Source organism: Scyliorhinus canicula, chromosome 19 (genome assembly GCF_902713615.1).
Source record: "Scyliorhinus canicula chromosome 19, sScyCan1.1, whole genome shotgun sequence".
In the NCBI taxonomy this organism is placed as follows: domain Eukaryota; kingdom Metazoa; phylum Chordata; class Chondrichthyes; order Carcharhiniformes; family Scyliorhinidae; genus Scyliorhinus; species Scyliorhinus canicula.
The window spans coordinates 58,075,628-58,089,714 of record NC_052164.1 but is presented as its reverse complement, the minus strand read 5'-3'; the positions used below and the strand labels follow the sequence as shown (position 1 = coordinate 58,089,714).

General features: G+C 48.6%; 1 protein-coding gene across 4 annotated transcripts in view; it reads right to left on the bottom strand.

The window, feature by feature from the left end:
- Positions 1 to 13,868, bottom strand: part of nfrkb (nuclear factor related to kappaB binding protein) — a 146,311-nt gene extending 132,443 nt beyond the window's left edge. For 3 of the 4 annotated variants that reach the window (XM_038779406.1, XM_038779407.1, XM_038779404.1), the window contains exons 1-4: positions 13,770 to 13,868; positions 3,534 to 3,675; positions 755 to 956; positions 308 to 435 (exon numbers count right to left, since the gene is read on the bottom strand). In XM_038779406.1, coding sequence (XP_038635334.1) covers positions 308 to 435; positions 755 to 956; positions 3,534 to 3,668 — 465 coding nt within the window. In that variant the 5' untranslated portion in view covers positions 3,669 to 3,675; positions 13,770 to 13,868. Of the gene's footprint in view, positions 1 to 307; positions 436 to 754; positions 957 to 3,533; positions 3,676 to 4,814; positions 4,835 to 13,769 lie in introns of those variants that run through there. The other variant, XM_038779405.1, reaches the window with a different exon arrangement.
- Between the last annotated feature and the right edge of the window lie 219 nt (positions 13,869 to 14,087).

The window sequence follows — 14,087 nt, the reverse complement described above, 5'->3', positions numbered from 1 at the left end:
CCTCTACCACCTTCGCCGGCAATGCGTTCCAGGGACCCACCACCCTCTGCGTAAAGAACTTTCCACGTATATTTCCATGAAACTTTTCCCCTCTCACCTGGAACTCAAGACCCCTAGTCCATCCCACATGTCCATCCTTGGCCTGTTGCAGTGTTCCAGTAAATGTTAACACAAACTGGAGGCTGGACCCTCATTTACCATGAAGCATGTTGTTATGGACAGATCCTATCAATGCTTCACCTCAACAGTTACAATCATTTGTCCCACCACGCTCCCACCACTCTATCACCACTCCTGTCATTCCTACCTTTCTCGAGATAAGGATCTGTTTCAACAGTTTGTGGAAATGCTGCTGCTGGGAGTACAGGTAACGTTTGTACTGTGATTTCATACACAGCCTTCTGTACTTAACCACCGCTGGGTTAAAGTAGCCATCTGCAGAAAAAGACAATAATCAGCAACAGAAACAGTCCAACCACTGAATCAAATCCCTTTCCCTCCCAATAAAGCTCAAGTAACTCTTTTGATTTAATCCCTTGGACTGAATTCCCATCTGTCAAACGCCATCCCATTCAGTCCCGTTCTACAGAACACCAATGGGTCAAACGCCATATTGGTTTACCATTCAGTTGTATTGTACAGAATTTCAAAAAACAAACACTTTCTTTCTCATTTTTGTTGTTAAATAAAGCATGAAGACGTTGTTATATAACTGTACACTGACAAGGCGCTGGAGCAATCTGCAGGGATATACCTCGGAAGAGTTTCTGAGCGATGCACACAGGATTTCCAAAGCGGAAATTCTCTCCATTGAAGAGCCCTGTGATGATGTTGTCCTGTCGCTCCAGGTTATTCTGACTGAATTGTGGGAGCAACTTCCTCAAGTGGTCTCTCTGGGACTGGGACAGGACCTCTTCCCAGGTGTTGCGGCTCACCACCTCGAAGAAGATATCAGGCTGTGGAGACAAAGATTCAAATTACAAACCCTGTAGGTAGTGCCAGTCAAATAAAAAGCAGATCTCTGCAAAGTAGCTTCTCAAAAATACTGCCCTTGCATTTCAGTAGAAAGCAGCATAATTCCCACATCTGCACAATGCCATCTGCAGGTCAGCTGAGGTCAGGAATGGTGGAGACTGTTTAGATGATTAAAGTTCTCCCAACCATCCTCCCACCTACTGCACTCCCCGCGCCTCCTTCCAAAACATACTTCAAGTGGTAATGAATCCAATCACCATCACCCACCTTTCTGTTTTTCAAACCAGCCATTCCAAATAATCTACAAATGAATCCAGAACTGTACACTGGAAAATTATTCATTGCTGGAAACAACAGGGAAGGATGACAGATTTGAACATTATATCAAATGAAAAATGGAAGCGAGTTTTAGGTGTCACTGGAGATGCCACATTCGAGTTTACAGCATTACTATTTAGAGTCGTAGATGTTTACACCATTGAAACAGGCCCTTTGGCCCAGTTTGTCCAAGCCGCCCAGTTTCTATCACTAACCTAGTCCCACTTGCCCACATTTGGCCCATATTGCTCTATCCCCACTCTGCCCATAGATCATAGAATTTAGTGCAGAAGGAGGCCATTCGGCCCATCGAGTCTGCACCGGCTCTTGGAAAGAGCACCCTAACCAAGGTCAACACCTCCACCCTATCCCCATAACCCAGTAACCTCACCCAACACTGAGGGCAATTTTGGACACTAAGGGCAATTTATCATGGCCAATCCACCTAACCTGCACATCTTTGGACTGTGGGAGGAAACCGGAGCACTCGGAGGAAACCCACGCACACACGGGGAGGATGTGCAGACTCCGCACAGGCAGTGACCCAAGCAGGAATCGAACCTGGGACCCTGGAGCTGTGAAGCAATTGTGCTATCCACAATGCTACCGTGCTGCCCCATGTAACTGTCTAACTGTTTTTTTTAAAGGAAAAAGTTGTACCCGCCTCTACCACTGCCTCTGGCAGCTCGTTCCAGATGCTCACCACCCTCTGTGTGAAAAATTTCCCCTCTGGTCTCTTTTGAATCTCTCACCTTAAACCTATGCTCTCTAGTTCTAGACTCCTCTATAGAACATAGAACAGTACAGCACAGAACAGGCCCTTCGGCCCTCAATGTTGTGCCGAGCCATGATCACCCTACTCAAACCCACGTATCCACCCTATACCCGTAACCCAACAACCCCCCCCCCCCCTTAACCTTACTTTTATTAGGACACTACGGGCAATTTAGCATGGCCAATCCACCTAACCCGCACATCTTTGGACTGTGGGAGGAAACCGGAGCACCCGGAGGAAACCCACGCACACAGGGGGAGGACGTGCAGACTCCACGCAGACAGTGACCCTTTTGGAAAAGCTGTTGACTACCTTATCTATGCTCCTCATTATTTTTTGGACCTCTACAAGATCACCCCTAACACTCCACGCTCCAGGGGAAAAAGTCCCAGCCTATCGAGCCTCTCCTTATAACTCAGACCATCAAGTCCTGGTCGCATCTCCGTAAATCTCTTCTGCACTCTTTCTGGTTTAACAATATCCTTCCTATAATAGGGTGACCAGAACTGAACACAGTATTCCATGTGTGGTCTTACCAATGTCTGTGCAACTTCAACAAGATGTCCCAACTCTTGCATTCAATATTCTGACCAATAAAACCTAGCACGCTGAATGCCTTCTTCACCACCCTGTCCACCTGAAACTCCACCTTCAAGGAGTTATGAATCTGTACCTGAAACTGTATATACTGAAGGTTTCCTCATACCCAGCTGAGCTTTCACACTAAAGCAGCAACTCAGAATGTCACATTCCAGGCTTTTTCAGATTATAAAATGAATATTAGGATCACAACATTCTTCTGACTTTTAAATCACCCCCAAAAACAGAACAACACTTCAGAATTTGGTTGTGTATCGTTTTGTGCTATTCTGAGATTGTGAAAGGTTCCGTATAAACACATGGCCTCAATTTCGTTATAATTCATCAAAACTGTATCTGGATTGGCTATCTCTGGTTACTTTTATAGGATGCCATTCATTCCCTTGTAAAGAAAATCTTTGTCTCACGTGTCCTCAGTTCATCCCAATGCTAAACAATTTACCCATCGCTTCAAAAACATTGCAATGCCTCAGAAATGATCAGGTCCCTCAGTCACTGGAAGTAAATATCTGGGAGGGAGATCTTTGGGTTAACAGCAGTGTGAATATTATTCAACAGTTTAAGAATAACAGAATAAATAGTTAAAATTTCTCATGCCAGCCTGGAATATGTACGAGACTTGGATCCAGAACTTTCTGACTCAGAGAGAGCGCTGCCTTCAGCTGACACGTCATTAAATTTGGATCGTTCCTCCAAATCCCCTCTGGTTCTTTTCCCATTACCGAGTCTCCTCTGGCAATAGCCCCCAGTGATTCATACTGGCAGCTATGAACAGGCTGAAGAGCCACACAAAGTTAGCAAAAGGTCAGAAACATCTTTAATGACAGAGCAGAGCTCAGCACAAGGTCGCTCAGGTTGTACTCACATCTTCTAGCAGATCCTCTGGAAGACTGACCCTGGTTCCACCAAGCAAACACTCCTCCATGATACCAGTACCATTGACCTCAGCAGCAGATCCCAATTCCAAGGGGTCTGTCAGCATATTGTCAAGGCAGTCCATTCTTAATCTGAAGGAAAGCAGGGCAAGGAAGCAGAAACATTAAGAATCACATTAGGAAGGCACAGAGAGGATGGATGGATTTGTGTATTGTCACGTGTACCGAGGTACAGTGAGAAGTATTTTTCTGCATGCAGCTCAAACAGATCCTTCAGTACATGAAAATAAAATAAAAAGAAAATACATAATAGGGCAACATAGGGTACACAATGTAAATACATAGACACCAGCATTGGGTGAAGCATACAGGGATGTAGTATTAATCAGGTCAGTCCATAAGGGCTGGTGTAGCACAGTGGGCTAAACAGCTGGCTTGTAATGCAGAACAAGGCCAGCAGCAGGGGTTCAATTCCCGTGCTGGCCTCCCCGAACAGGTGCTAGAATATGGCGACTAGGGGCTTTTCACAGTAACTTCATTGAAGCCTACTTGTGACAATAAGCGATTATTATTATTAATAAGAGAGTCGTTTAGGAGTCGGGGAATAGCGAGAAGAAGCTGATTTTGAATCTGTCTCTGCGTGCTCTCAGACTTTTGTATCTCCTGCCCGATGGAAGAAGTTGGAAGAGTGAGTAAGCCGGGTGGGAAGGGTCTTTGATTATGCTGCTCGCTTTCCCATGGCAGCGGTGAGGAAATGAACAGAAAGGCATGATGGGTAGTTAGGCCAAGTTTGGTGTAAAATCTTACTACAGTAGTTAGGTTAGTGGACTTTTAAACATCTCTAGCTTAGGCTGGAGAAAATGGGTAGCAGTCTGTAATTGCAAGGAAAATGATAACGAACAAAAGGGATTTGAAGAAAACTGAGTTATTGTCTCATGTAAGCCAGGGCTGGCAGGCTACATGGTTCAACACAATGTTCAACGTTAGTGTGAGGAAGTCAGGAATAGAAACAGGATCGATTGAAGCTTCTGCAACTAATAAAGCAAGATAATCAGTGGATAATACATGATATCATAATTTACCATTCCAATGAGAAATGGAAAGCACTTCCTAAACAAAACCAGTGAGGGATAAAAGACCTTTTTGGTCGCTTATGGACTGAGTTGTGTGCTGTTTCTAAGGGACATGAGGAAGCTTCTACGGTGCTGCTACCCCAAGGTAGTCAGATGACTTGGAGGTGGTGGAACACACGGATATAGCTATTGTGTTACCTTCCTGAGTAGCGACAGCTATGGTTCACGGTGATTGGACTTGAGGAAAGAACAATACAAAGAGTCTATCGACACTGGTCTGCGAGATAGATGAATTTACAATTGATTTCCGTGCATGGTTTACAAATCACGATATGTACACACAAATGACAAGGATCGAGGCTAGCTGCTAGTCAGTACAACTATAAGAGGGATATAAACCCTAAAGCAGGATTCAGCCCAGAGTCAGCTCTCATAGGTCGGTCATGGGGTTTTACCTGATGCATGGATTGATAATACTTGTTATTATAATTGTATACTGTATAATCATTGGATGCCTTAATATGTGTTGTAAGATGACTATGGCTCGGATGATGCCGATAGACTCGGCCCATCACCAATTACCAAGATGACATCCCGTTACTGGCAACCATCAAACCAGAAGGAACCCGGACAGAGGGCCAGTGGCTGTAAAAATGTGATGAGGTGTTAATGTACGGTGTGTAATGAATTGCGGGACGGTCTTCCAGACTAGACATCGATACAGGTTATTAACCTGGGGATGTTTATAACGGACACTGGAAGTTGTATGCCTAACCAAAATCTAAATTTGGACCGAGACAGCAACAGGACTATTGTTGGTCTGGCAAATTGTTAGCACACTTTTGACCATCAGAGGGACTACCTACCCAAACATTTCTCTCCCAATAGAGACCCCTGTGGCAGAGGTGAAAGGAAATATAACATGTCTGTTCTCCCCCTGCACTGAACGGAGGTGTAGCGTAACCCAGACGTCAGGCCAATGCATCGGCCACAACGTCACCGGTGTCCCGTTGTCAGCAGGTAGCGAAAGGGAATGTTGGTTAGGAGGCGGAATAGTAGTTATCATAGAATGATAAAAGGAGGGAATGAGGAAATGAACAGAAAGGCATGATCGGTAGTTAGGCCAAGTTAGGAGTAAAATCATACTACAGTAGAATAAGGAGTTAGGTTAGCGGACTTTTAAACATCTCTAGCTTAGGCTGGAGAAAATGGGTAGCAGTCTGTAATTGCCTGTAACTGGGCAAAGCATGGCCAGGATGGGTAGCCATTAGGACCGGTTCTTTGTGCAAAGGGTGTTGCAAAGGATGCTGGGTGAAAGGGGCCCTCAGGGCTGAGGAATGTATAGTGGACCTATCAGGATCAGTAATTGTGAAGATCGAGTTACATAGACATAGAACAGTACAGCACAGAACAGGCCCTTCGGCCCTCGATGTTGTGCCGAACAATGATCACCCCACTTAAACCCACGTAACCCGTATACCCGTAACCCAACAATCCCCCCATTAACCTTACACTACGGGCAATTTAGCATGGCCAATCCACCTAACCCGCACATCTTTGGACTGTGGGAGGAAACCGGAGCACCCGGAGGAAACCCACGCACACACGGGGAGGATGTGCAGACTCCACACAGACAGTGGCCCAGCCGGGAATCGAACCTGGGACCCTGGAGCTGTGAAGCATTGATGCTAACCACTATGCTACCGTGAGGCCCTATGGTCTGGTCAACGAATGTGTGAGGAAGACCTATGGGAATCTTGCATTCATTACCATTACCTTATTTGGTCGTGTGTATGTGAAACTTGATGCTACCTGAATGTATATGAAATGAGATGCTTTGCCCCTTTGTCCTCACTTGCTCTGGGGATCTCAGGAACTATGGTGGTCCTGTTGTAATCAGAGTGAGTCAAGCTTGCAAGCTGTTTGAAATAAACGATAATTGATACCTACAAATCCGACTCAGAGTTCACTGAGACCAGACTGAGGGCAAAAAGAACTCAAAATAGTCAGCGGGAGTTGTAGATAGAGGCAATGAATAGGAGGCAAGTTTGTGTGATGGACTGGGCGGTGTTCACAACTCTCTGAAGTTTCTTGGATGCTACAGTTCACATCGACACACCAACTCCAGGATCCATAGCTGGTTCATCCTTGCCTAACCCAGGGGATTTGTTGGTCTACATTAAACAAAGAGACAGAGAGCAATATACTTATGTTTGCTGACAATACAAAGTCTGGTCAGAATGCAAGCTATTTGGAGGACACAAAGAGATGCAGACAAGTTGAGTGGTCAACACAGTGGCAAATAGAGCATAATGTGAGGATGCGCAATGTTTGTTTACTCCATGCGTAGGAATAGAAAAGCAGCATATATTTTTTAAAGGCATGCAACATATAAATGTTGATGTTCAGAGGGACTTGTGTGTGCTCATACTAGAAACGCTAGACGTTAGCATGCAGGTACAGCAAACATTTAGGAAGACAAATGGCATGTTGTCTTTATTGAAAGGGGATTGAAGAGGATTGGGTTGGCATGCTGGCACAGTGGTTAGCACTGCTGCCACACAGCACCAGGGACCTGGTTCAATTCTTTCTCCCCATGTCTGCGTGGGTTTCCTCTGGGTGCTCCGGTTTATTCCCATAGTCCAAAGATGTGCAGGTTATGTGGAGTGGCCATGCTAAATTGCCCCTTATTGCCCAAACGGTCTGGTGGGGTTACTGCCATAGGTTAGGGGCATGAGCCGAGGAAGGTGCTCTTTCAGAGGGTCAGTGCGGACTCGATGGGCAGAATGGTCTCCTTCTCCACTGTAGTGATTCTATGATTCTAACCAGAATAAATAAGCCTTGCTGAAATTGTAGAGAGGATGGAGAAACCACACCTGGAGTAAAGGAAAATGGAAAATGCCAGGGCAACAAATTATAAAAGTAGGAACGGTTTGCTCCAGTTGTACAGGGCGTTGGTGACACCACATCCAGAGTACTGTGTATTTGATTTATTTATTTAAGAAAGGAAATATTTGCATTAGAAATAATTCAGGGAAGGTTCACTGGATTCATACTTGTTGTCGTATGAGGAAAGGTTGGACAGACTGGGCCTGCATACATTGGAGTTTAGAAGACTGAGAGGTAATCTTACTGAAACAGGGATATGGGACAGGGTGGATGTTGAATGGATGTTTCCTCTTGTGAGAGAGACTAGTACGAGGGGGTCACCCATTTAAGATGGAGATGAGCAGAATTTTTTCTCTCAGGCTTGTGAGTCTGTGAAACCCTTCCCAGAGCGGGGTGGAGTCGGGGTCACTGAATATTTTTTTTAATAAACAATTTTATTGAGGTAGTTTTTGGCTTTGTAAACAGTTACAGACATCAACAGAAAGAAAGCAAAAAAGGCAAAAATGTGCAAACATCCACGTACATTCAATACTTCAACGTAAAATACTGCACAAGCCCGCTCCTCTCCCACCGGCACTACCCGGCATTTTATCCCTCCTACTCTACTCTACTCTCTACCGCAAAGAAGTCAATAAATGGTTACCACCTCCGGGCGAACCCCTGTACAGATCCCCTCAACTTAATTTTTTCCATACCCAGGAAACTCGTCATGTCCGCAAGCCACAACTCAGACTTCGGGGGCTTTGAGTCCCTCCACGCCAATAGTATTCGTCGCCGGGCTATCAGGGAAGCAAAGGCCAAAACATCGGCCTCTTTCTCCCCCTGGACTCCCGGGTCTTCCGAAACCCCAAAAATTGCCACCCCTGGACCCATCACCACCCTTGTTTTTAGCACCTGGGACATGACGCCCGCAAATCCCTCCCAGTACCCCCTAAGCTTAGGGCATGCCCAAAACATGTGAACGTGGTTCGCTGGTCCTCCCGCGCACCTAGCGCATTTGTCCTCTATCCCAAAGAATTTGCTCATCCGAGCCACCGTCATGTGGGCCCGGTGAACGACCTTAAATTGAATCAGCCCGAGCCTGGCACATCTCGCGGTCGAATTTACCCTACTCAGGGCCTCTGCCCACAGCCAGTCCTTTTTTCCCCGCCTAGCTCATCCTCTCATTTAAGTTTAAGTTTCAGTTCTTCCGTCTGGGAACCTTCCTCCCTCATGGGCACCTTATAAATATCAGAGACTCTACCCTCCCCTTCTTCCCCCCTAGAGACTATTCTGTCTTGGATCCCCATTGGCGGGAGGCGTGGGAAAGATGGGACCTGTCTACGAACAAAGTCCCGCAACTATAGGTACCTAAAATAATTTCCCCTTACCAGCCCAAATTTCTCCTCCAAGCTCCTCAAACTCGCAAAGCTCCCTTCCAGGAACATATCGCCCACCCTTCCCACCCCCGCCCGCCACCATGCTCAAAACCCCCCATCCATACTCCCGGGGGCAAACCGATGGTTGTCGCAGATTGGCACCCAAACCGACGCACCCGTCTCCCCTACATGCCTCCTCCACTGGCCCCATATCCAAAGGGTCGCCACCACTAGTGGAGTACCTGGCCGGCGGCAGCGGTAGAGGAGCCGTGACCAGGGCTGCCAAGCTGGAGCCCGGTCACTGAATATTTTTAAGGGAAAGGTAGATAGATTTTTAATGAACAAGGGAATCAAAGGGTATCGGGGAAAAGCAGAGCCAAGGCCACAATCAGATAAACGTTCATCTTACTGAACGGTAGCGCAAGCATGCTCTTGCTCCTAATTAGTATGTTCATATAGAAACGTGGAATCCCCACAGTGCAGAAAGAGGCCATCCAGTCAAACAAATCTGCACCACGTGGCACAGTGGTTAGCAGTGTAGCCTACGGCACTGAGGACCTGGGTTCGAATCCCGGCCCTGGATCACTGTCTGTGTGGAGTTTGCACATTCCCCCAAATATCTGCGTGGGTTTCACCCCCACAACCCAAAGGTGTGCAGGTTAGGTGGATTGGCCATGCAAACTTGTCCCTTAATTGGAAAAAAAATTATTGGGTACTCTAAATTTATTTTTAAAGAAGTCTGCACCGACCCTCTGAAAGAGCACCCCAGCTAGGTCCACTGGCCTGCCCTATCCCAGTAACCGTACCTCGGTCCACTGGCCTGCCCTATCCCAGTAACCCTACCTCGGTCCACTGGCCTGCCCTATCTCAGTAACCCTACCTCGGTCCACTGGCCTGCCCTATCCCAGTAACCCTACCTCGGTCCACTGGCCTGCCCTATCCCAGTAACCCTACCTCGGTCCAGTGGCTTGCCCTATCCCAGTAACCCTACCTCGGTCCAGTGGCCTGCCCTAACCCAGTAACTCTACCTCGGTCCACTGGCCTGCCCTATCCCAGTAACCCTACCTCGGTCCACTGGCTTGCCCTATCCCAGTAACCCTACCTCGGTCCACTGGCCTGCCCTATCCCAGTAACCCTACCTCGGTCCACTGGCCTGCCCTATCCCAGTAACCCTACCTCGGTCCACTGGCCTGCCCTATCCCAGTAACCCTACCTCGGTCCACTGGCTTGCCCTATCCCAGTAACCCTACCTCGGTCCACGGGCTTGCCCTATCCCAGTAACCCTACCTCGGTCCACTGGCTTGCCCTATCCCAGTAACCCTACCTCGGTCCACTGGCCTGCCCTATCCCAGTAACCCTACCTCGGTCCACTGGCCTGCCCTATCCCAGTAACCCTACCTCGGTCCACTGGCCTGCCCTATCTCAGTAACCCTACCTCGGTCCACTGGCCTGCCCTATCCCAGTAACCCTACCTCGGTCCACTGGCCTGCCCTATCCCAGTAACCCTACCTCGGTCCAGTGGCTTGCCCTATCCCAGTAACCCTACCTCGGTCCAGTGGCCTGCCCTAACCCAGTAACTCTACCTCGGTCCACTGGCCTGCCCTATCCCAGTAACCCTACCTCGGTCCACTGGCTTGCCCTATCCCAGTAACCCTACCTCGGTCCACTGGCCTGCCCTATCCCAGTAACCCTACCTCGGTCCACTGGCCTGCCCTATCCCAGTAACCCTACCTCGGTCCACTGGCCTGCCCTATCCCAGTAACCCTACCTCGGTCCACTGGCTTGCCCTATCCCAGTAACCCTACCTCGGTCCACTGGCTTGCCCTATCCCAGTAACCCTACCTCGGTCCACTGGCTTGCCCTATCCCAGTAACCCTACCTCGGTCCACTGGCCTGCCCTATCCCAGTAACCCTACCTCGGTCCACTGGCCTGCCCTATCCCAGTAACCCTACCTCGGTCCACTGGCCTGCCCTATCCCAGTAAGCCAACCTCGGTCCACTGGCTTGCCCTATCGCAGTAACCCTACCTCGGTCCACTGGCTTGCCCTATCCCAGTAACCCTAGCTCGGTTCACTGGCTTGCCCTATCCCAGTAACCCTAGCTCGGTCCACTGGCTTGCCCTATCCCAGTAACTCTACCTCGGTCCACTGGCCTGCCCTATCCCAGTAACCCTACCTCGGTCCACTGGCCTGCCCTATCCCAGTAACCCTATCTCGGTCCACTGGCCTGCCCTATCCCAGTAACCCAACCTCGGTCCACTGGCCTGCCCTATCCCAGTAACCCTACCTCGGTCCACTGGCCTGCCCTATCCCAGTAACCCTACCTCGGTCCACTGGCCTGCCCTATCCCAGTAACCCTACCTCGGTCCACTGGCCTGCCCTATCCCAGTAACTCTACCTCGGTCCACTGGCCTTCCCTATCCCAGTAACCCAACCTCGGTCCACTGGCTTGCCCTATCCCAGTAACCCTACCTCGGTCCACTGGCTTGCCCGATCCCAGTAACCCTACCTCGGTCCACTGGCCTGCCCTATCCCAGTAACCCAACCTTAGTCCACTGGCTTGCCCTATCCCAGTAACCCTTCTCGGTCCAGTGGCTTGCCCTATCCCAGTAACCCTACCGAACCCGAGGGACTATTTACCATGCCCAATTAATCTAACCTGCACATCTTTGGGAGCAAACCAGAGCACCTGCCGGACACCCACACAGACACAGGGAGAGCGTAAAAACTTGAGTAGTGAGAGCAATTTTGGTCTCGAAATTTAAGAAGTCTTTACTTGCATTGGAGGCAGTACAATGAAGGTTCACTCGATTGTTCCCTGAGACGTAAGGTTTATCCTATGATCAGAAGCTCAGTAAATTGGGTCTACACCCTCTGTAGTTTACAAGAATAAAGAAATGAAGAGGTGATCGGATTGATATTTTCAAGATTCTAAAGGGCTTAAAAGGATAGACACTGAGAGACTGTTAGCACTGGCCAAGGAATCTAGGACACAGGAACAGTCTCAAGATAAGGAGTTCATAGATCATAGAATTTACAGTGCTAAAGGAGGCCATTCACCCCATCGAATCTACTGAAAGAGTACCCAACCTAAGCCCACACCTCCACCCAATCCCTGCAACCCCACCTACCTTTTGGACTCTACTTGGCAATTTAGCACGACCAATCCACCTAACCCGCACATCTTTGGACTGTGGGAGGACACCGGAGCACCCGGAGGAAACCCATGCAGACACGGGGAGAACATGCAGACTCTGCACAAACAGTGACCCAAGCTGGAAATTGTACCACGGTCCCTGACGCTAAGATGTGATAGTGCTAACCACTGTGCCACGTGCTGCCCCAGTTGATCATTTACGATGGAGACGGGGAGACATTTCTTTCATCAAAGAGTTGTGAATATTTGGAAGAATTATAGATGTTCAATTGTTGAAAATATTTAAGGCTGCGATGGACAGTTTTGGCCTTTCAGGGAATTAAGGACTATGGGAGCAGGTGGGAAAATGGAGTTGAAGCCCAAGATCAGTAATGATTGTATTGAATGGCAGAGCAGGTTGGATGGGCAAAATGGTCTACTCCTGCTCCTCCCGGTCCTTATGTTAAGATCAAAGCAACAGTTCACCACCAAAGAATAAGCAGAAAATGGCACAAAACAAGAACCATAAACAGCAAAGCGATAAATGACAAGCATGTGTTTTTTGGTAATCACAGTAAGAAGTCTTACAACACCAGGTTAAAGTCCAACAGGTTTGTTTCAAATCACTAGCTTTCGGAGCACTGCTCCTTCCTCAGGTGAATGAAGAGGTATGTTCCAGAAACACATATATAGACAAAGTCAAAGATGCAAGACAATCCTTTGAATGCGAGCATTTGCAGGTAATTCAGTCTTTACAGATCCAGAGATAGGGGTAACCCCAGGTTAAAGAGGTGTGAATTGTCTCAAGCCAGAACATTTGGAAGTACTTCACAAGCCCAGGCCAGATGGTGGGGGATGAATGTAATGCGACATGAATCCAAGGTCCCGGTTGAGGCTGTACTTATGTGTGCGAAACTTTGCTATATGTTTCTCCTCGGTGATGTCATGATATAAATATTAGGCAGGACACAGGAAAAGTCTTCCTGCTCTTCTTCCAATGGGCCATGGGATCTTTCACATCCACTCGAGAGGAGAAACTATGCCTCGGTTTATTGTCTCGCTTAAAGGACCTCACCACCAACACTGCTGCACTTCCTCAGTCTGGCACTGGGAGTGTCAGCCAAGATTATATTCTCAAACCTCTGGAGTGGATTTGGATCCATCAGTCACAGATGTGAGATAGCGACCCACTGAGGCATGATTGACCTTGGTGGAGTTGAGGGACACTCACCCTTGGCTCGAGAGCAGTCCTGTGTCCAGCTCAGTGGACCGACTGGCAGTGAGGATATTTTTGTTGTCACTTCTTTATGTCATGGAGCTACTCTGGCATTTGACCAATTTGTATTTTGGAAATAGTCCATGGACAAGCACCAATAGTTTGAAAGCTGATTTGTGTGATTTGTTTCTGGGATTAAGCACATCAGGAATGGGCAGAACTGAGGAGCCATCCCCCCACTGTCCCTCCACCAATCCCATGCCCTCCCCGGCAGCCCCAATCTCACCCCCTACCCCTTCACCCCAATCTCACCCCCTACTCCTTCACCCCAATCTCACCCCCTACCCCTTCACCCCAATCTCACCCCCTACCCCTTCACCCCAATCTCACCCCTTCCCCATCACCCCCTCGACGTCACCCCATCACCCCCAATCTCACCTCCTCCGGTCACCCCCTCCCCGTCACCCAAATCTCACCCCCTATCGCACCTCCTCGCCATCACCCCTAATCACACCCCTCCACCATTCACCCCCACCCCTCCAGTCACATACTCACCAATCACGATTTTTCCGGCCGGGCGGGAAGGTTCATCTGACGGACCGCAGGTTTGCGCATCGCTGCCGGTTCCGGGGGAGTCGCTTCCGCCGATGCGGGGCGAAAGGTTCCGGGTCGTGCGGGGGAGATCCCAGACAATCAGCCCAAACAACTGGGGGAATTTGTCCAGAAACCCCCCAATACACTCGCTGGTGTGAGGGGATAGACATTGATGGTGAATTAAAGACCTCAATCCGATGTCAACCCAGCAGAGGAAAGATGCCCAGACAAAGTTTCGATCAGTTCCCTTCTCCTGTGCTCAGTCACTAATAACCCATC